The sequence below is a fragment of the Manacus vitellinus genome, unplaced genomic scaffold (assembly GCF_001715985.3).
Source record: "Manacus vitellinus isolate BGI_N305 unplaced genomic scaffold, ASM171598v3 scaffold_6_pilon, whole genome shotgun sequence".
NCBI lineage: Eukaryota > Metazoa > Chordata > Aves > Passeriformes > Pipridae > Manacus > Manacus vitellinus.
In genome coordinates, this window is record NW_021940750.1 from 13,501,755 (window position 1) to 13,526,259 (window position 24,505).

A 24,505-nucleotide genomic window follows, 5' to 3' on the forward strand; every position below is an offset into this window, starting at 1 on the left:
TATAATAGTTGTCCATTTCCATTACCTTTTCCATCTAGTAGTTATTCCCAGTTGGTGACCTGTTGCAAACACAGCCATTTCAGTTTTTGTTTGCTCAGAACAGCATTCTGCTGCTAGGTAAGATGCTCTACTTAAACTAAAATTATTTGGCTTCACCCCAAAATATATAAAGAAAAGATCAAGATAGAATCACTTGCTTTAAGGAGTTTAATTCCCTGTTCCATCTTTTCACATGATCATTTGAGAAATAAAAAGAGTTAATGTTAAAATTACGCTTAAAAACCATTACAGCATTCCTATTTTGAGTTCTCCCCTACCTGGTACTTTTTCTATCACTTGCTTTTCAAGAAGCAACAACTTGTCTTTCAAAACTTAAGTCTCTGTTCATGACACAATATATGGGATACTGGGAACCACTGAAACACAGTAATTAGTACCTATCCTTTGATCTGCCTAACTACTGCAAGAGCTATTCATAACATTTTCTGCAAAATCTCCCACGGCACCAGCGAGAGACACTCACTGAACTCTTCTGTCCTTTTCCCAAGTTTGAGAATACCAGAATGGTTTGCTTTTACACAAACTAAAATCTTAAATCCCCAAGATTACCTAGCAACCTAAAAAAGTTTTTGTCTGCTAGAGAGAGCTATGTACAAGCAGTACATTGCTGCATCAGCTGGTTTAACAGTTCTTAAGCAAGCACATCTGCATTCCAGTTCTTGGTTTCCACAGCTGTAAAGAATACTGTATTTGAAACTAAAAGAAATGAGCACTACCCTAGAAAATTTAGATGGTATAGGGGCAGGTATTCAAGTACTTAATTATTTGGCACTGTTAGAAGTGCAGGGGTGTGTCCCTATTAGCATGTCAGGACAGAAAATGATGGTAATGAGGCCTTCAAAAGGCTCTTTAGAAGTCAATTTAGTCTTGTCAGAGATTTACTGAATGTGGTATAATTGCAAAGTCTGCCAACACAAGAGGTTGAATGTGATCCAGAATAGCTGTAGAATCTACAATATCAGGGAAAGAAAGTAAAGGCATGCGAATTGAAAGGATGCAAGGACTAAAATTACAGGGGAAGGGAGCAGAGCAGCCATATCCCATTCAAAGGTTTTTATCTTAATGTCTTGCTCTCCATAGTCAAACTCAACAGCATTATGCAGAAAAAGTACAGTACTGGTGAATAGACTGCTTAAAGAAGCATCTCAATAGCTTAAAAATGCTCAAAGATTACTGTACAGTACCATGGGAATAGGAAGGTCTCTCAATTTTAATTATACTTTAAAGAGACATCGGTTTCAGTTGTATTTTCTGTGCCAGTCAGACCAGATCATTCCCAGATTAGCAGGTATTAAATATGATCAGCAAGACTGCAAGAAAATAACTAAGATCAGATAACTTTAAAGCAAATAATTAAACCACATCAATTTATCTTAAGGAGAGCTGAAAGGCATCATAAGCCAAGTGATGTTTCACAGCTACAACACCCACACACATCAGGCATTTAAGAAGTTATTTTAAAAAGGGGCAGAAACATTTCCACCCTTCTGTGTTGGTCAAATTATCCGGACATTTTTAAAATTTCATTTCATTTCAGAAAGGTCATCTGTGTACCTTCCTACCCATGGGAACACACACACATTAGCATCATACTTCCATAAAAAAACAGGAAAAAGGATGCTATCTGATGCAATACTTCTGCTTTAGAAGGAAGCAGTCCTTCACTTATATCCAACCACAGTATACCCACAAGGATTAGAACATGACAAGAAAAATAATTCCATACATTCTCCCCAACTCACCTAATGTTGCCAATCAGAATCAACACTACTACTGAGAAAGATGCATATATTATACAACTGTTTTTGCAATAAATAAAATATTTTGTTAATTGCAATAGACATAAAAATGAAGATTTGGGACTATCTACAATGCCGAAAAGTAACAAGTCTTCAATAAATGGTAAATAAAAACCAGTAGTCTGAGGAAATAAATCACATATTTCACATAAATCTAGTAGGAATAAATGCCTGAAGTCAGACACCATCTTTACAATGGGCTAGCCATCTTTGAGGCTTGGGAGACTGAGCCAGAACAGTTATTTGGGTTGTGAACTGCATTCTCTGTTGCTGAGAATGCTGTACTGCTCGTTAACATCTGCTTCATGTCATGGCTAGGCTTCACTAACGAAGCTTTGGGAAAGGCTCTACCCACGTTTGCTACAAGTGCGCTGGTGGCTAAAAAGGCCAATATGAGATAGACAAGTCCAGTTGCAAAAGGCACAGCAGAAAGACTCCTTAGGTGGTATTGACAAGACACGATTCTGCGTTGTCTTTTCTCCTCAAGAGTGATCCTGTGTGCGTTCTCAAAGGAGACAGCTGCGTTATAGATGGTGTGTCTCCAGCCTCCCAATTGGAGGCCAGAGTAGACCAGTTATGCTTGATCAATATGGCCAAGGCTGAGATGTTGTTTCAGGGAGTCCTTGTATCTCCTCTTTGGGGCTCCTCTCTTGCAGCAGCTGGTGGCAAGTTCACCATAAAGCACAATCTTAGGGAGACGTGTCCTGCCCAACGCAGGACATGGCCTCAATACTCGTAAGTGTTGCCTGTTCTAGAACAGACGTATTAGTCACATAATCTGACCAGTGGATGTTTAGGATTGTACAGAAAGAGCGTTGATGGAAGCGTTCTACGAGTTGTAGGTGGTGGCAGTAAATGCTTCATATAACGGGCGTCATGTCACTTCTGCATGTATATCTTAGTATATATAACCAATTCATCAAGGGGAGTCTATGCAAATTACTGCTCCAGTATTTGTGTCATACCAGTAGCTGGTGCTTAGGAAAACCCTTGCATATTACTTCAGCCTTGTGAATTTCACTTTGTTCCTGTTTTGATTATTTACACACAATATTTTTATTTTACTTTTAATAAATGCCTAACTTGCTTATGAAGGCCTCATTTGGTGTCCATAAGCTTAAATACAGTTATGCACAAATGCATGGAATCTTTGTTCAGGATTTGTACAAGCACCAAACCAGAATGGCAGTGCAGAGAGAGCAGAGAGCACGGGTAGAAGTTTGGTACGTCTACGGCATAAATCAGGTACTGCTGTCAGCAGCCTCCTTCCATTGCCTTGGCTTTCATTATTTCCCATGCTGTGGCTTTCAGAGCCAGATTGCAAAGTGAGCAGGGTGAAAAAGAACATAGGAATAGAAAAATATTTTCCAGTTGAATCAGTTCCTGACCTAGGTCAGTAATATGGCCATTGGAGTGCCAATGGAGAGGGAGAGAATGGCAACTCCCTAAACAGTCACCAAAACAAAAAAAGTAAATAATTATGCTGAAGGACTTGCTTTGCAGACTCCTTTCAGACCTGTGTTACTTATTTTTATTTTGTGCGGGTTTTGTTTCTGCTTTGTTTTGTTTGCTTTTTCATTCCAACACATCCCCCAGTACATTACTGAACTAGTTTCTCATCTTTCATGACTTGGACTGTGTCAGTCTCTCATTACACTGGATAAGAGCTGATTAAATATCAGTTAAATCTCAATTTGGTGGGCAGGCTTTCTTTTAATCTTATGTTTATATAAATTCTGGTTCAAGCTATGGTCTACCTGTTGATTTAATGCTTGTTTCAAACTATTTCAAGAAAGAAAAAGTTAAAACAACCAAAACTCAGCAGCTTGAGAAAGAAGCCATGAAATTGTCAAAAGCTAGACCACAGTAAGTCACAGGAAAAAAAGAGACTGTACTGACTAGTTTAAAACAGGTTTTGACCTGTGTTTACTATTATACTTTTCAAGATAGTATGTATGATTTGAATTCTATCCTGTGGCATTTAATTAATTTAAATATTTTACCCAATGACTTTATCTGAAATCATAACAGCTTAATATATGAGATTAAAAAAGAGGCCTCTTTCTTTCAGCAAATACTTAAGTTTGAGTTATCACCAAGCAACTCAATTTCTTCATTTTTACAAATGCAGTTGCAGAGTAACCCTTATTGCCCTAGGTCTCTATCCACTTTCCAATTCACCAAACAATGTGACAACAATGTGCTATCATAAAAATAAATAGCATGTGATTTTTGTTCACATGTAACATCTAATCTATCTTTTACTGCTAGGTTAGTCAGAAACTGCTCTCCTTAACAAAAACACTGATAACAGAGCACTAAAGTACACCTTCCAATGGCAGCACTGCCAGTTAGGACTTGGTTATAACCGTACAAAAAATTACAAAATGAAATAAATAATTAAAAGCTTATAACCATCAGAACAATAAACACCACTGGATAGATTACTGAACTCATCCAATGTACCTATATTAATATCGTGGCAAGTTCTCTGGGTCATTACTAGGGATAGTGCTGGAATAGGATAGGAATGGGAACACATGGTGTTACGAAGCTGCTTAAGAGACTGTATTTCATATATGCCTAAAGGGGATCCATGAGATGCATTTGATTACAAATTGGGGTAAGAAGATAGGAAGCTCATATCTGGAAAATCAAATCAAAACACAATAATCCCTCCTGATTCTCACTTAGGTCACTTAAAATGGTTTGGATTGGAAGAGACCATAAATATCATCTAGTTTCATCCCCCTCTGCCACGGGCAGGTTAGACCAGGTTGCTCAAAGCCCCATCCAATCTGGTCTTGACCACTTCTAGGGATGGGGCATCCACAATTTCTCTGGGTTTCTAAATCCTAACACACAATATATGAGTATACTTTTAAAAAATTCTACCTAAGTATCTGTCATCTATTGCAGATCAATTATTTTAACATAATCAAACAAGACTATTATTTCAGCATTTTCTTTATAAACCAAGTCAGCCTCCAGAAAGCTGAAAATAAAACAAATCTGAGAAACAGACCTGACCTATATTAACGTTTTCTCAGATACATCCTCCTCTTTTTCCACCTGGAAGTCTTTCCTAAACGTAAAATGAGAACATTTTAACATTTGCAGGTTTCCCCGCACAATTTGTTGCTCTGGTAAGACTGTGAGTCTGAGCAACATACCAGGATCCTGAGAAAACACCTGTACACTGTGTGCAGTGGTTGTGCACTTACAGGTCATTTAACACACTTCAGGATCTGCAATGTGTGTTCTTTCCTACATATTTGTCTGGAAATCCCATGTATAAACATAGGAATTCTGCTTAAGAATGCCTGAAGTCCTCTTCAAAACCACAAAAATCTCACTCAAATACTCCTTCACTGAGAAAGATAAAGACCTATCAGAATTGCATATACTCTCAATGGAGCAAACAGACATGGATTCAAAAGCCCATGGCCTGGAATAACATTAGCTATTTCAAGTATCTGGAGTAGATACATACTGATACTTGGCTGAGTTACTCTCCACCCCTGCTTGTAGCTGTTCAAGGAAAAATCAACTATCTCAACATCTACTTAAAGTTCCTGTAATTCCTTAGCCTTCCACATACATAGTTCAGACCAATTTTTGTGTTGAACAAGTCTAAGAATGGGTTATATCTTGAGATATTAGAAAGATATTATAGGCAGTGTTGTGCCGGGGGGTAGCTTTTCTGTTTATAAGATTTTCCATGAAAAAGCAAGAAATCCTAATATCCAGTATTGAAAATAATTAGGTTTTTCAATAGATGATTTTCAAATCACAATTTCATACTGTACCTACCACCATTGTTCTCAGACTAGTCACTTTAAGTCTTTTTTTTGCCAATATAGTATGCAATCGGACATGTCTATCTCGTGTTGGCCTCATTAGCCACCAGCATGCCTGTAACAAATGTGGATAGAGCCTTCCTAAATCTTTCTTTGCGAAGTCTAGCCACGAGTGAGTGAGTGATGAGTATACTAATCAGTTAGCTTTAACAGGAATCCCAGATTTCTAATTCATTCTTTCATTGTATGAGATCAGCCTTAAATTTAATTTTAGAGACTATACAGTAAATTCATAGTGGATTCGTGATGTATTAGTGATGATGAACTTTAAATCTGAACATAGGATGATTCACAAGGCTACACAAATTGCAGCTGTATATCCCCAGATCCGCAATAAGTTTCTCTTGTCACTGTTATTAAACCTATTTATAATTATCCTTTTATAAAGAATACATAATGAAAAGAATTTAATAACACAAGAAGTAGCTGCATCTTGAAAGCTTACACAAATGTTACCAGCAGAAATCCTATGGAATATGGAATACATTATACAGACAAGATATAGCCAAGAGTGATTATCATATAGATGACCCTGTAGAGTTAAAAAATACAACAATGCATAAGAAGAAAATTTACATTTTTATTACTGCATTATGACAATGCTATTCTGTAGACTGAGGTTTTACAGATTACACAGTGATCTTCTTGATGAATGATTTAATATTATGGGACCAGAGACATAATATTTTTAAAAAGATGGAGGTTCCAGATAACAGAATTTAGGACTTGGGGTTTCGTTTTCTAGTGTTTCCATATAGTCTATAACTGCAAGTAGACAGTTCTGAAAATATAGTCAAATAGGAGTCAGAACAGCAGGATCTAACAGCATAACCACCTTTCAGTTTTCAAAGGATGATTTTCCAGACAGTATGTCAAAGTACGCTCAATAACCAAGTGTTTGGGTGCAGAAGTAGTCCAGTATTTTTGGAACTAGGAATTATTGCTGAGAAAATGTAAATTTCTGTTCTCCTGGAGTGCATCAAGACATTAATATGAAAAAGAGGTCGAAGTTTCCTAGAACAAAAATGCAAGTGTCTTATTTATTATTCCTTTTAGCATTCCAGCGGAACACCAATAACCAAGTTCAAACACCGTCCAACAGCACAACAGACACCTAATTGACTGTGTCATAATTTTAACCATGTTCTGTACAAATGCCAACATTGTATATCAGATATAAAATAAAGTAAAACTTGGTTGAACTGGATATGGTGGTATATACCCAATTTAATATATCATCTACGTCTGTCAGCAGGATACACTGGCTGCAGAAAAACTATAACTCTTTTCTCTATTTCCACCCTTCCTTGCCTGGGTTATGCTTCCTGATACCTCACCAACTTCCTTGCACAGTGCATGCCAAACAACTAACATGCTGTATCAGGAAGAAAGCAACACTAAATTCTTTAGAAGTTATCAACTGTACATCAAGCACTTACTGGTAAAACGCAAAAGATGGGGGAAGACAACAAAATCATTTTAGAACATTCTCTGCATTTCAGAGCAACAAAACAATCCTAAAGGTGCACATGTGAAAAGGGCTGACACATGATCTCACACTGCACTTGCTTTCAAAGAACACCCAATTTTTTAGAGATGTCCACACAAATCACCTTTTACTGCTCAAACACTATGACCCCCTTCCAGATTCCAGGCCTTATCAACACAGGGTTTGCATCTATTAATACACATCAGTTTAGTACATCAACCTCCTTTTACATGTGTCAGTCTGCTTGTTCAATTCATTACAGTCAACAACAAAGGGAATGCAAGCTAATTTATTACTTGTGTTATTTTTTCTTTTTATACTGTATTATACTGGTGAAGAAAATCCTGCAGATCCTCATGATATTTGAAATAACCAGAAATAGTATCTTGACACCTTCCTTAATCACATTTTGAATGTTCTGCAGCCATCATCATTTCCAGTGAATGATTTTCTTTGTGATGTATATTAATTTACATTGTGACTATATTAACTTATGCTTGCTACTCCCTTAATCCAGATTCCATTTCAAAACAGTAACTATGACTACCAATAGCTAAAATACAAAATCTATGAACACGTGCCCCAGAGGTTCTGAGCCTCGCTTGTGGCTGATGATATGACACTTAAAGATGTGGCCACAGAGCAGATGCGAGCAGAGGAGTTGCACAGTTCCATCCTTGTGATGGAGGCTGCACATCATGCTGAGCACAGCTTGCACAGTCTGGCGTCAATTGTCCCCTGAGACTCCCTGTCATCTGTACCTCAAAAAGATCCTGCTTCCATTTGCTTTAAAAAACGAGACAAAGCACTAGCCAATGTTTTGGGTAATAAGAAAGCACCTTTGGAGAGGTAATCCTGCAATCAGCTACATTATGATTTGAGGGTTCTCGTAGTATACGTTTTGGTACTCACTATTAAGTAAGATAAAACTAATTTCTACACAAATTGCAGCCACAGTGTCAAAGAATGAACCTGAAAATTTAGACAATAATTCTTAATTTTATACTAAAAACACTAGAAGTGGGCAGTTTGCCCCTTTTCTTTACAGTACTAATTACCCCTTATGTAAGCTTATAGTCACTTAGTAACTTGGTGGTAACTGCCTTTGTTTCAAGAATATTGATAACTAGGTTATGAAACTACTGGTTCAGTAAAAATAACATCTTAAAATAAAGGACATGCCAGTCAAGTTATTCCTATTTTAGGAAATTCTGAGTACTCTGAGTCAGATTGCTTTGACAGATAAAAGGACACAGTCACGACAGAGCTTAACAAAGTTGCATGTGCATATATTAAGTTTTGAGAATTTGTTGAATATCAATTCTATCCAACCCTTGAGATATTTGTAATATGCTCAAAATGAAAAAAAAAAAACACCATGTTTTAATAAAACATTTCTATAATTAGGAAAACAATTTTAATATCAGCCCATGAACTGATGAATTCCTATTATGATTGAAACTGAATTGTCTGCTTAGGCAGCACTCAAAGAATTTGCATCTTTTATTCTATTTTCTATGTACATACAGATGTTTGACAAACTGTGTTATTAACATGTCAAACTATGAGAGATTTTTTTCTATGAGAAAAAATAAGGCACCATATTCCTAAATTTTTATCTGCACTCTTTTGCAAGGAATGCTGTAAGACAACTTACAACAAATAGAGGAACTAGGTCAAAGGCTAATTTTAAGACATATGAAGATGTATATGTTGAGATAAATTTGTATTCGTCTCTCCTGTGGTGTTTACTGAAGCCTCAACACATGGACGATGTAACAGACTATATTTTATATGTGTACATGATAGTATTTATGGAGAAAAAAAAAAGAAGTGAAGAGTCTGTAAATTCTCTTTGCATTGAGATTCATACGCACAAGAGAATGAAGCTTGAACAACAGTAAAGCCAAAAAGCTCTCCTTGAGGGAAGGAGTAATATGCTTCAGCAGGTGGAAAGGAAGCCAGAGCACAGCTAGCTAGCTAGCACGCACAGAATAATACAGTTGAATCCCAAACACTTAAAAGAATGCAAAACAGTTGTTTCCAGTGCTCCATTCCCACAAACGTGTCCTAATGAGCACTCATTCACAGCCAAAAATACAGTTCTACAAGACCTCTCTAGTAATCATTATTTCTTTGCTTTTCTGTGAGCTTCTTACTTTTTCCAAATAGTTTTAAAACCAAGCTCTGTGAAAAAAAAACAAAAAACCCCCACAAACCAAAAATATCCAATTTCTCTGCCCTTCTCCTATGTGCAGAAGCTTCCTGCACACAGTTGACAAGCAACTGCCAGGACTGCTTTAATCAAGTACCAGCTAAATGATACCTTTTGATCTCCAAACAGACAATCACTAACAAAGCATGGAGTTCACAAAACCCAAAAGAAACAAAACTTCCAATGGACTGCAGACAAAGTGTGCAGGGAGAATAAGAAATTGGAATTATGCACTCCAAGAGATTCCTCCTGAGCCTGGAATGAAGCCAACTGATAGGATATCAAATTTTCACAGAAATGGCATAGCGGAAGCCTGGGTTTACAACTGCAGCAGAATTCCAGAAACAAAAGGAAAGGGAATGAGAAAAACAAAGCAAAACAAAAATATGGTCCAAAAGAGCAGATGAGATATTGAGAATTAAAGAGCTTGACTGCAAGATGGAAAAGTCAGACAAATGGACTCCTTAAAGAGAACAAGAAGATAAAAGGGAATGTAATAATCACAGGAGGTTAACAAAGATCAGCAACATTACCAGTCTGCTTTAGGAACTGATGAAGTTGGTACAAGTAATGGTTGACAAAGGAGGAATAGTGTTACGTTTTATTTGTTTCAAAAAAAGAGTAGATTGTTGCATAGAGTAGGACAGCTGGAAATTGAGTTAAGCAGAAATAGCGGCAAGTGGACAATGGCTTGTTACTAGTGAATATTCACATTCAGGAAGGAAGTGCGCAAAATTAAAACAAGAATTAACTTTAAGTGAAGCAACTATGTTTAGTGACTGAAATTTCTCCAAGCAGCAATACCAATGTATGAATAATACAATTAATTAACTATAAAGAAAAAGTAAAATTTTAAAAGTAGAAGTAATAAACAGAAATCTTGCCAAAGTAAAACTTCCACAAATCAGAAGATTAAAAGAAGCTGTCCACAACAGATTTGCTTTAAAATAGGAGTTACTTACAGAAAGAGGGAATTTCAAACATCTTTTTCCATCCTTTAAAGACATTTTAGATATTCAAAAATGGGAAAGCCACCATGACACCAAGCTGATTCCCCAAAATCATGCAGGTGTTTTTTAAAGAGAGAAAAGAGCAAATGGAAAGAATCAATGTTTGAACAGGTCCACAGGGAAGCAGAGAGGTGAGAACAGTCTTTATGAAATCCTTCAAAAAAGTGACCAAGACTGAGCTGAAACAGCATGAAAACGTGGTTATTAATAAACACAATAGACAAAGCAGAGCTGTATAAAGTCACAAACACAAGTAATTCTTAGGAGATTTTCTCCATATCACTAAACTTTGAGTCCACAGCAGTAGTACACCTCTGGTCATTCAAGTCTTTGAGACTGTGCTAGCTAGCTAAATGAATGGTTAAAACTAGTCTTGACAATATTTCTACCGTTGAGGCTGCTGCTCTGAATCCTTCCAGCAGACTGCCTGAAGGACACCAGTGCCGCAGTAGACACTCTATTTTTTTAATATATTATTTAACAAGTAAAGGTTAGACTAGATGATCTGTCAAGGCCCCTTCCACACTGGGTTGTTCTGTCATTCTCTGATTAGTGTAACATAAGGACTGAAACATGACTAAACAAAGGAACATTTTTGTCATATTTAAAAGGTTGCCAGAGACTTTAATGAAATGTTATTTCTCATCACGTGGATCACAAACCTCCACAGCCATGAGAAGCTAGTGATTAAGTGCTTCAGTCCTCACAGTATCTCAGTATAGACTGAAAGTCCTATCTTGTAAAATAGCAACATCATGCTTCAATACATCATTGGAGTCAAGAGAAGTATGTAGTTCTACCAGCTTGTGTAGCTGCAGGCGTTGATTCTTTTCACTCTGCTCTTCCCCTCCTGACCCTTCTCACTGACCAGGACAAAAGGTATTTGACCTGAGCACAAAAATGTTTTATTAGGCTATATCAGGTTCTAGTTAGAATACAAACAAACCTCACCTCTGGTTAAAAATAATACAAACTCAGATCAATCACAGAACACTTCCCTGGATGTGTTCAAGAAACAACTGGACATTACATTTAGTGCTATGGTTTAGCTGACAAGGATCTTAAGAGGTTTTTTCCAACCTAAATGATTGTGTGATTCAATACTTCAAGGTAACATATTCAAAGGCAACCTTGCTTACTTTTTTTTTAATCTCTGGGGGCTAGGAGGAAACAGGTGATGAGAGGAAAACATATTTTTAAATTTAAAACTACAAAAAAAAAACCCTAAAAAAAAAAAGAATTTATTTAGGAGTCCAGATGAACAAAACATTAATACTTCATGGCTTTATCAGTCAATACATACAGTGGTTTTCAGTTTAGAATCTTTCTAATGTCACTGAACAAACCCTCAGTGTTTCCAGTTCCCAACAAACTTCAAAGGATCTCTTCAAGTCCTTTCCAATTTTACGTTCTTTTGCTTCCCAAATACCTTTTATTATGGACTGAACACTGGGCAAACAACCAGCACTCCCTCAGATGGTACAACTGAAGGACAGTTTGCGTATATTGGTATGCTAAACTTACGTGGGCTAAACCTAAGAAAACTATTCTTAAAAGAAACCATGATATGTGAGTACAAAACCAAAGCAGACAAAAATCATCCCAGAACCTTTCGAAGAGTTCTCTATCTAGCTGTTTTTCCTTTTTAAGTAAATTCAACAAATTTCAGCTACCTAAAATCTTCTCAGTATTTTAGACAACTTTAGATATTCCCAGACACTTGAACAGTCAAGTTTTCTTTAGGGATCTGTCATTAATGTGAGTGAACAAATATAACTGGAGGTTGAAAGCTTTTGTTTATTTCAGTTTCCAATTTTCATCTCACTCAGAAAAAGCATACTTTGTGTAAATGCTTTAAATACATTTTGTAAACACTTCTCTTGCTACAAGTAAGAGGATATTCTTTTAAGAGTTCTGTTCTCTTCAAAGTCATTGATCGAGTCACAGAAAACCACTCTTGCCATTACTACTGTGTTCCACAGAGTGACACAAGACAGATTTAGGAAAACTAACACAGCAGGGGCTGATATCATATTTATCCATGAAAAGCATTTACTAGTTATTTCATCCAGCAAGAAGTTTATGTTGCAGCTTCTCTTCCAGCTGAGCCTGTCCTCTGCAGACACACCTAAGGAGACAATATGAAAGGACAACTAGATGCCTAATTTTCCAATAACTATTTAAATTAGGGGCTAAAACTACTTAAGGAATTTCACTGCCTGAAGAATATGTTCCACAGTATTATAAAGTTATCTCAGACCCAGCCCCTAAAAATTTCACCCAAATGAAGTTTTCCTCAAAACACTAATGCTGGAGAATTTGTGTGGTTTTAACTTGATCATTCCCTGAGGCTACTGAAAGTTACTGTGTGCTGCTGAGCTCTAATGAACAGAAGAGCAGCTGACAGGGTGTGTCAGACTTTCTCTATGAAGTTGTTCCAACTAAACAGTTACTAGAGATTGTTTTAACTTGGACAAACGTGTAGGCTCCTCCCTGATACAAGGTCAACAAAACTTTGCATAGTTTATATTCTCTCAGCCTCCCCACCCTTCATATGTTGTTTTTTCCTTCTTGTTAGGATATGCATTATCAGAGCACAAAAACAAAGTTACGTAAAAATCTCAACGCAAATAGACTGGAGGAAAAACAATGCCTGCTGTAAATGCAGAGCAATTGTTTGCTGAAGCACATATACATGCCTACATGACACCATGAGCTTGTTTTTATTGCTACAGTCTGAAATATTCAGATATTATAGCAGTGAAGGAAGACTGGACAAAATTAGTTCATTAATTAATTCCCTCCCTACTGTGTTTTACAGGTGTTTCTTGCTACTTAATTGGTGTCTGAGCTCCTGGGGTAGCAATATGGATAAACTGGGGGATACAGGCAAAACACACTAGAAAAATCAAGCATCAGTTCTGACATGTTCTTTTCCTATTTAATTTGCTTTAAAATGATTATTTATAGAGTGAAGTCCCAAACAGAAAATATTTGGAGATCAGGACTGTATTATTCACCTTTTTCTTTCTCAAGGCAACCATAAAACCTACCTAATGATACACAAGCTTGATGTAGCATTCTAATCAGTTTAGCAATTCCTTTGTTAAGTACTTATGTGCTGCTGTACACTGAAAATTATTTGATAGTACAGTCTTTAATGGTCAGATGTATGGTGAAAACTTACAGGATTTGACTCACACAGCTTGGAGTACTATAAAAGGATAAGATTTTAATCTGATGTTTACCTACTAAAAGAGTTCGTAATACAGTAAGCACTGATCAGAGAGAAAGAGAACTTCTGATTTTCTTCACAAGACAATATTACTTCTAAGAGCAGATCTAAACAGCAATCAACAGAAACACTTTCTGAAATACAATAGCAAGGGAACAATCCAGAAGTCTTCTGCCCAGTATGATTCAAGTTCAACAATCCATACTGCAGTGAGTCACGGTATTTTGCATACTACACTCCAGCATCGTGAAAACTAAGAAACTGTTCAAAATGAATCCTACCTCAGAGCAAAACACACTGGTTTTAACTGTTATGGTACTACAAAAATAGCTTCTGCCAAAGTTAGTAATTAGGGAATACTCACACAGGTCTTACATGCATGGTTGCTGTACTTTAACTTGAAGGAAGAGCTATCGTGCAAATTTCTTACGTACAGCCCTACTTCTAGCTCTGCATTTTTATCACAAACAAGATAGCAACAACCCTGCCAAAAGCCTCACTTGGACAAAGAATGAACGAACCATTTCCAAAGACACCATGACATTCAAACACTTCAACCTGGCATTAAACTTGATGCAAGCATCTGCCATATTTTGGGCAAAATGTGGCACTGAAATACACTGTACTCACTGATGCAAGGTACTGCCAGCTCTTGAGGAACACAAACTTACCCAGCACAAGTAATTACAAATTGAGAAAGCTCTCCAGAGCCCCCATCCTCTTCTGTACATGAAGGGTGGAAAGGGAGTCTTCAACATAACTACTTATAACAACGAATAATAACCTCATCAAGCTTCCTTTATGATGAATGGGGTAACAAACAGCTCCCAACGTACAGCTTTGCAATCAACTTGTTCATGCATAAAAACTTACTGCATCAAAACAGGCTTTGTATTTATAAATATTAAACCTATTCCTCTTAACTACTGGAAATTTACATCTGACTAAATAAACAGATCTGATACCTCACTTTTCCCATCAAGTTTTCTATGGTTTTGTTTTGCTCACATTTTTTTCCTTTCTAATTTTTCCAAGATGATCTTCTTTGAGATTTCTGAAATTTTTCCAAGGAGTTCATATGTGCTTGAAGTGGAGGGAAAAGCAATTCCAAAAGATCAAGTCTGAATAAAACTGAAGACAACATTAATAACAAAAGTTTTTTGGATTGACACATCACTTTAAAAAAACTGAAAGTGATCACAAAGTCACAGAGTCATTTAGGTTGGAAAAGACCTGAGATCATTGAGTCCAGCCTTTGACTAAACACCACCTTGTCAACTAGACCATAGCAGTGAGCACCACGTCCAGTTGTTTCTTGAACACCTCCAGGGATGGTGACTCCACCACCTCCCTGGGCAGCCCATTCCAATGTTTAACAACCCCTTCTGTGAAGAAATTCCTCTTGATGTCCAGCCTGAAGATCCCCTGGCACAGCTATGTCCTCTTGTCCTGTCACTAGTCGCCTGGGAAAAGAGACCAATATCCACCTTGTTACAACCTCCTTTCAGGTAGTTGTAGAGAGCGATAACACCACTCCTGAGCCTCCTCCTCTCCAGGCTAAACAACCCCAGCTCCCTCAGGCACTCCTCACAGGACTTACTCTCTAGACTCTGCACCAACTTTGTTGACCTTTTCTGGACACATTCCAGCACCTCCATGTCTTTCTGGTAGTGAGGGGCCCAGAACTAGAAGCAGGACTCACGGTGTGGCCTCACCAGTGCTGAGTACAGGGGGACAATCACTTCCCTGGTCCTGCTGGTCACACTATTGCTGATACAAGCCAGGAGGCTATTGGCTTTTCTGGCGACCTGGGCACACTGCTGGCTCATGTTTAGCCAGGTGTCAATCAGCACCTCCAGATCCTTTCCCGCTGGGCAATTTTCCAGCCACTCTTCCTCCAGCCTGTAGCAGAGTATACAGTTGTTGTGACCCAAGTGCAGGACTCAGCACTTGGTCTGGCTGAACCTCATACCACTGGTCTCAGCCAGTTGATCCAGCCTGTCCAGGTCCCTCTGCAGAGCCTTCCTACCCTCCAGCAAATCCGTACTACCGCCCAACTTAGTGCTGCCTGTGAACTTACTGAGGGTGAACTTGACCTCCTCATTCAAAACATAAATAAAGATATTACTCAGGACTGGATCCAATATTGAGCCCCAGGGAACACCACTGATGCACAATAAACTATTAAGCTTTATCAATCTGCTACAATTTTATTCTAAAGAAAAAAAAAGAGCTGAACAACAGACACATAACTGCACACCTTCAGCTTGCAATTCAGACACTATTTCCTGCATGCAAATTCGATCAAGTACTGTATTGGGAGGATGCACAGAAGCACACATATATTCTTTCTCCACCTTAAGAAGAAGGAAAAAAGAACAAACAAAACCCAAACACACTAATCTTAGACTAAATGCTTTCAAATGTGTAATTCTGCAGCTCTGCTATAGCAAGATGCCCTCCTAACCAAGACTCTTGTGAAAAAGGACTGGTTACATTAAGTTGGACAACTCAGTCAGGAGGAATCAGACCATCAAGACATATTAAGGGTATTATTCTGGATACAATCAATAAATGCAGCCTACCTTCCAATCCAGTTCATCACTTTCCCTATTCTACTCCAATAAATACAGAAAGATCAATAATGAAGAACAGCAGTTTAATCTGGCTTCCACCCAAAAGGCACCTGTTTTGTTTTTCAAAGACCCTTAACATGACTTCAGATTTTTAAATTCCTCCTTTAAAATGGAATTTGGCAATTATTATCATTAAGAGCAAGTGATATTTGGCCTTCTAAAACTCCTTGTGGGAATCATAGAGTTAAAATATCAGAAATATCTAACAAAGACAAAACATGTGCTGACAAAGAAAGGAAAAGAGGCCTGGTTAAGAAGTGTATTCAGTATCACAATCATTTATTAGAAATAGATGAAGGTAATTATATTTTGAAACTTTAATATGAGCACTGCACACTAAACGAGCATCCTAGCAAATTCACTGAGCTGTGATGCACCAGAGAGGCTGGTGAGATAAGCATTACCTTTGTCTGTGCTGCCAGTCTTCCAAGCCGCCACATGGGATATGTCTGAGCCCAACCAGTTACATTCAGCATTACTGGAAACAATGGCTTCCACAGTATCTAGAGCCCTGGGGGGAGCAGCTAAGAGTAGATGGAAGCTATATGTGCACATTTAATATATATTTAGACACACAGAGTACTCTACATTAATGTAACCATGTTATGCAACAATTCAAAAAACATCAGTGCTCTCCTTTATCCAGCTTACAGACAGTTTAGAGCAGTGAATATAGAAGACTAGACCACCATTCAGTATATGTATTCTTCAAGGCTGATCGAATCTCTCATGTCAATCATGTCCTATTTTGGATAAATAATTAAAAATTCAATGAAGAGTCTGACATCTAAGTGGGTCACACTGAAAGTGAGTATCATGAACACTGAAGTATCATTCTCACTCCCCAATACAACATTTAAATGGAGGGAAAATACCCCCGTCACCCCTATTCCCCCCCAAAAAATACTGAGTAATACATCAATACACCCTATGGGCAGAAAAGTACAGCATTCTCCAGGAAAGCAGTTGGAAAATGAAATTTACTTTGGTTTCTCATGTCCTGAAAAGGAAACATGAGAATCCTCTGCACTATAAGCTCCTGAAAATTGGATGTTTTCTTCAAGAAGAAAATACAGAAAATAAATTGGGAGATTGTCACTTCATTATAGTAGCAAAACTCAAATAGAAAATAAGAACACACTAGGAGAAAACTGAATTCTTTTGATATCAAGTTCCTTCTCACTACTTTCCAATTTTTGGTTCAGCCACCATGCTGAAAACTCAATTGCACTTAACCTGTCCTTGAACTCACCATGAAATTATGGCCAATTTCGGGCAGCCACATCAAGTGACCTTAAAAGGAGCAAGAGATATAGGTCATTCCTGGGTAACATTCTATTCCATGAACAGCCAGTATAGGAGGAACAATAAATTCGTAATTGGAAAAACAACTTCATGGTACCATGGACTACAGCCAAAAAAAGTCAAGAGTACAAAAGCTCATGTCGGAAGTGTAAGTGATGTGGTTAGATATCAGTTGTAAGTGCACAAATGAGGATATTCACAGAACTATTTGAGCTCATAAACCAAGTCTCTGTCTCTCCATAGAAACAGAAGTGAAAAAAAATAATCAAACCAAATCCCAAAAGCTTATTGTGCTAAATACAAACAGCTTTCTAAGTTATTGACTATCTTTTGAACAAATCTGTGATATAGTCAATAAAGTTAACTTTTAAAGAAGGCAAAGCCCCAACACACTCTCCCCCTGCATGTGCATCTTATTTTTGTGTATTATTTCTTATGATTTCTATGCATTTCCTTTTGGCTTTTCTGCCACCATTCTTGACAGATTGTACTTCTGCATAAAAGCCATTCAAAAAACCCCTGAACTGACAATATGCTAATTTAATTTGGAGATGGCAAAGAAAGAACACTATTAAAGTCATAATAGTGGGGAAAAGATGGGAAAAGTTTCACTTCCATCTTTAAAGAACTTTAGCTTTACACTCTAATCCTAAACATTTCAGCAGAAGGATTAGAAAGATTGGTGCAATCTAGCTTAGAGTTTTATGACACACAAGAATTCAAGTTCTAAAGGAACCATCTGGTTCACTCAGTTCACTGCAACTGCAACAGATATTTAATCCTGAAAGGTCAATGCCCCATCCATATATACAAACTGGAACACTTCCAATGCACTACAATATTAAAAACCTTTTTAAATAATAGAAGTTACTTAAAAAATGTAATGCTAGGGTGTCAAAGGAAATAACAAACAGAACTATGCACAAGCAAGTAGGCCGATGGCCTATATTTCTGAAGTGACCTTTTAAGTATTTTATACTTAACTCAGAATTCTAAATAAGGCTAAGAACTATTTTAAACAATTATGTTTCAATTATATAAGACAATGGTGACAAAATTAAAACTTAGATCTGATCCAATAACTATCACTAGGTCTGCTAGTGTGGAGGAGGTGATAAATATCCACTTTCAGCTTCGAATTTCTTGTCTTTTCTCTGTGTTAAGTCTTCTGCATTAAAAAAAAAAACACCTAGTTTTCGTTTTCTCTGTTCCGCCTACAGCCACCCCACCTCTGTTTCCCATCTGTCTACTCATTTCTTGCTGTTCTTCAACTAAATAACTCCCCAAAGATCTGTCTTGGCTCTGTTTGCCAGTTTAACTTGGCCAGTCCCACCACTACAGCAGGCTAGAAGGCTGCAGGTAACCCAGCTGCTTGGTTTCCACCAGTCTGTCAAGCAGGCTTGCTACAGCTTTGTTAACTTTATGTGTCTCCAGTTTCAGATTACAGGCTTTAGGTACACCACTTTGGAGCATTAAGGAATATTTCTTTCTAAACAATTCAGTATTTAATAATGTAAAATAAAAAAATACAGTACATACTTCAAATACCAATTTTAAGGAAGAATCTGCCTTATTCTTCCATCTTGCTCTGTTTAGTATTTGATTCTTTTAATGCTTCACTATTCCATTTCTGAGGTTTAAGGGCTGCTTAGCATCTCTATCCATGCTTACAAAAATGCAAATAAACAATAATTATGATAGCATGCATGTTTCCAACCCTGAAAGGAAAACACTGAAAGGAATTAATGCAACTTTTCAGTTACAAACCGAGCAATAAGTAAAAGTAGCTATCACAATCACTGATGTTTTATTTTTTGTACACGCCTTGAATGAAACTACAACTAGACAAGATACTTTATATTCTCAAATATTTATATTCCTTAAGGAGCCAGTTTCTACTTGTATCCTTTCAACTGAGAAATTCAGTTCTAAGGAGTAAACTATCAAACTTCTTTTAGCAAAGGCCAAATTGAATTAGTCCAAGGAAACTATGAACACACAGATACTCCAGTCACTATGTTTACCTAATACATGGCAAACCTGGGAAAAATGGGACAAGAGTCAAAGGCTGAAAAAGGTGTTTCCATGAAAGATGTTGCAACACTCGGCATTCAAGTATGTGTTTCTTGAAATGTAAACAGAAATTCAGAGCTAGCCACCATTGTGTCTGCTTCATTGTACTGAATTGCATCAAAAAAGGAAGGTCATCAAACATATTCTGTTATCCCAAGATAGACTGCCTGGGGCACAACTAAACTGCCATGTCCACATTAACTTACCCTAACTGAAGGGAACCTTTTTCTTCATTTGTAACATAACTTCTTGCTTTACAGCCATCAGGAATAGCAAAAAATCAGTTTATCCTTGTCTCAATTTCTTTTAAACACAGTGGCAGAAACCAGTTCTCCCTAATGCTTGGTTTTGTGCCTTTGATGATTCCCAAGTAAATAACTAATTGCACTTGACCCTATTGAATTGCATCATCTTTCTAATCAGACTCTTTGGGCTTCTAATACTGACATCAAACAAATATAGCCAGGCAGTCCTCTCCCTAGTCACTTTGTTGCCTACTGAAATAATCAATCATACTGTACTTTCCATAATATAATCTATAAATATACATTAAAAAACTGGTCTCAGATCCATGAAAAACCCCACTAACAGTGAGTCACGTGTGAGGGTTCTTGCAATACCACTATGAAGCTTTTCAGTGCCTGCCACATAGTAATTTTATTTAGATCTTGAATGCTTCTCCTTATCATCAGTGACAAACTCTGCTCAAGTCAGGACATCTGCTGTTTCTTCCTTACTCATAAACATGCTATCCTGTTGCAGAAAACCAATAGAAGAGAACAATGTCTTAAAATCCATGATGGCTACTACACATCAATATGGGGTGCGGGAGCTGAGGAAGGGCTAAGTTGTCCAGAATGGCAATTTAAAAAATAAAATAAAATAAAAGCACACACACCCCCCACCTATTGAATAGAGTTAGTCTAGAGAAAATTATAAGCACAGATGGCATCTCTAACCTTCAATCATGAACAAGGGTATCAAGCACCTGTGTATTCCAAAACTTACAGCACAAATCTAGAACATGATTTACAGGAAAACGACTTAGAAAAAAAATTGGACTGACATTTGAAAAACTGGATTTCCAAAGGAAGAAGAACTGAGTTTTGCTTCAAAAGGTTAGTGATTTGAACATTTCTTTAAGAGATGGGAGACCTAGATTCAGTTTTCTCTACAACTTGAGAGGATTGAAACCTGCAATCCCTTACATCCAACAGAGTATGCCAACCACAAGTCTAGGGAACAGCCTAGTTGAATCAATTTTTAAACCCTTCCTTGAAGCTCTGTATATGGGAAGAATGGCTGAGGTCACTTGGTTTCTTCAGCCTGAAAAATAGGACTCTGAGGGGAGACTTCAGCTGCAGTCCACAGCTTCCTCATGAGGAGAAGAAGAGGGTCACGCACTGATCTCTTCTCTCTCATGACCACTGTGGGAATGGCATGAAACTGTGTTAGGGAAGGTTTAAGTTGGATATCAGGAGAAGGTTTTTTACTCAGAAGGTGTTAAAGCCCTGGAACAGGCACCCCAGGAGAAGTGGTCACAGCACTAAGCCTGCTGGAGTTCAAGAAGCATTAGGAAATGCTTTCAGACAGTGCCATTTTTGGTGTTACCCTGTGCGGGATCAGGGGTTGGATACAATGATCCCTGTGACTCCTTTCCAGCTCAGGATATTCTATGATGCTGTGATCCTATTATGACAGGCAGAACACTCAGCTGAAAATGAGAAGTCTTCTGTTTTGTGTCACTGACCTCAATATGTATGTGCATATTCTCTGCAGCTTGTATTTTAACATAAGCATTTGCATATATGCAGACAAATAACATCTCATTCAATAACATTCAATAAATGTACATTTTGTGGGCACTGTGCGATGTTTTAGAAGTAGAGTCACTGGGGTTTACTTCCTATGCTTTGAAATTTTTAATATAGTTTAAAAAAAGTAAAATTTTAAGGAGTCCATAAAGTACTATCCTTCATTTAGTCCAAAAATAATTGCAGTCTTCTGAGATTCATAGAGCACTTCTTCCTCTGACCAGTAGTTGTACTTCCAGCAAGATGCACACACTCAAAGGGAGCAACTGATATGCCTAAAAACCTAAGTGACTAAATCACCATAGAATACCAACAGTATTCACACATGCTCAGTTGTCAGACATTGAAACATGGTATAAAAAAATTACATTGTATGCCATTTTAATATCCTGAAAAGTTCATCCTTCTAAGAAATATCTTAATTTCAATACAGAAAGACTGTTACCAAATACTCTATTTGTTCATACTCTGCAGCCTTGCTGTGAGAGAACACAGCATAGTTTTTTTAAAAACAATGAAATCACCTGTTCAATTTATTACACTGTATAAATATTAATAGCCTTGAGCATGTGGTTCTGCAAGATGAAAGGTATAAGTGCTATAATTCTCTGATTACATTATTTTAGGATTGAAATCACTCAGTTCTTTATAGCTAGAGATGACTTCTAATCAGTTAATCTAAGATAAGCCTAAACAGATCACTAGATGTCCACATCATTAATCTTACCTGACAGGCAGATGTATGTTAAATATTCACCCTGACCCCCAGTAGCTAGGAAAGGAATCTTTTTTTTTGTTCTTCTTTTCACTTGAACAGCTCCCAGCATCCTTTCATCATGAGGGGCAAAAATTTCTTTGCTGATTGCAGATTTGGCATTCATTGTAGATCACAGGTATAGCCAACTGCTGCTTTCTAAAATAAAATCATAAATATAAAATAATATTAGAAACTCTGAAGTATGTGAAAGTCCAGTTAATTTACATGGGCATTAAAAGCCCTGAGCTTCAAATAAAGGTTTTAATGACTTATAGAATTTAGAAGATAATTTCATATTCTTAGAGGCAGAATTTTCAAAGTATTCAAGTATCTTCACTGAAGTTGCTCTCTACATTTAAGTTTACTTAAACTAGCTAGGCTTATTTGGGGCAGAAGCCACTCACACTAGAACTACAATTTGTTGCAAAATCTCAGAGAAACACCCTGCGACTTCATGAATTATAAAAGCTTCATTAATTCCCCCTCTGATAACTGGAGAGAAACTCAGATCTATGTCCCACACAAAGAGGGAAAACACTGCAAGGGCATAGGGAAGGAGCACTGTGGTTGTGCTGGTAAACCACCACATTCAAAGAAGCTATACAAAACTTCAGATATGGTAAGACTGTTCCTTCAGAAGCACTGCTCCTGGTGACAGTACTTGATTGCTCAGCTCTTGCACCTCTTGCAGCTTTAGCACCTCATCCCCTCAATTTCTCTGTAATTACAAACTGGACACACCTGCACAGGAAACAGTGTCAGAGAAACCATCAGGGTTAAGGCACACAAAACCACACCTCTACTTTTCTGCTAAGTTATTTTGACCCAGGTCAGTTCCTCAATGTGTTTTGTAAGGAAACAGCACAGTCAACTTAGGAGAGACATTTGGAGAGAAAAAAATTATTGTAGAGAACAGAGAGGGAAGAAGAAGGGACACTGCTTAGTCATGTGCCTCCTGCAAAATAAAGATCGATCTGACCACTGCTTACAGAGGAGCCTAACTAAAGGAAAGATCTCAGAGGGGACATTAATAGGTTCTTTGTGTAAACAGCACCACAGCTGTAACTCCAGTTAGTTCTGCTTTGAAATCTTATACTACATACACAGGCCACACTCATGGAACTGCTGAATACCACCTCTATTGTTCAAATAAAATGACACTTCAATATACATACATTAAATTCCACATTTCTGTATTAAAGACTTTCAAGCTGAGATATCTTTTTGACATCCTTAGCTGTCTTAGTATCAGTAAGATCATCTTCAGGTCTGAACTACTGAAGCCAGTAATTCTGCCTGTGGGATCATCTGATACTTGCCACACTTTTAAATAAATATAAATAAATTGCAGTCACATTAGATTATGAAACCAAGAGAGTCATTATTTTTAGTGTGCATACTACTAGAAAAGTACTTATCTTAACACTTTCAGTCTCAACATTTTGTTGTCACTATTTATGATATTCCCTTATTTTTAAAAAAATGGGATGGAGGGGGGGGAAGCTGTTTTCATGGATATGTCAGACAGCACAACTTAATCTGTTTGGGATGCAAACAGAATCCTTTGCCAAAATAATCTGTAACAGTATACCTCAGTTAACCACCATAGAAGTATTTGAATTCTGACACGTTTTAGCATTAGGTCATTTTACACGCACCTTTAAAGAAATCAATTGCATTTAAAAATTTGCCCTATTAAAAGAAAAATCCAGACCAACTTCAAAGGAAGAAAAGAATGAGCAGCTCCTGACAAGATAACTCCTGACATGTAAATTACCTGTCCTTTAATAACAAATACATTGAATAAAAGCAGAATCAAAAGAATAAGTTTACCTGGTAGTTATTTAGAAAAGGTTGGTTTTGCATTCATTATACCCCACTTCTCTCCTCTTCTGTATTATGGAAATATCTGAAGAATAACCTATACCAGCACGTAAACTGTTGGTACATTACAACTAGTTTTTGGGTTGAATTTTTTTTTTTTTTAATTCAAGACCACTGTAAATGACAATGGGTTTAAATATACAAACCTCCTCCTGACTCAGATAGAGATTGATAATTTTTGCAATAATAATTTCAATCCTAGACCTTCATATGCTTAATGAATTTTCAATAAACAGCTATTTGGAAAACATATATAAATGCTGTCTGGTAAAAATATACTCCAGTGACGTTCAACTGAAAAAGTGCTCTCCAGATTGCAACAACCTGATGCTGCTAAATCCAAGTTGCTGAATAGATGTTTTCAGATG

The 24,505-nt window shown here is 37.2% G+C and overlaps 1 protein-coding gene across 1 annotated transcript in view; it reads right to left on the reverse strand.

Moving 5' to 3' along the window:
• The window catches only part of STXBP6 (syntaxin binding protein 6), a 65,616-nt gene extending 43,211 nt beyond the window's left edge, over window positions 1-22,405 (reverse strand). Inside the window, exon 1 of the mRNA XM_018083025.2 lies at window positions 22,224-22,405. Within this exon, the coding sequence (XP_017938514.1) occupies window positions 22,224-22,377 (154 nt within the window). The 5' untranslated portion in view covers window positions 22,378-22,405. The remainder of the gene's footprint in view (window positions 1-22,223) is intronic.
• Window positions 22,406-24,505: the final 2,100 nt, after the last annotated feature.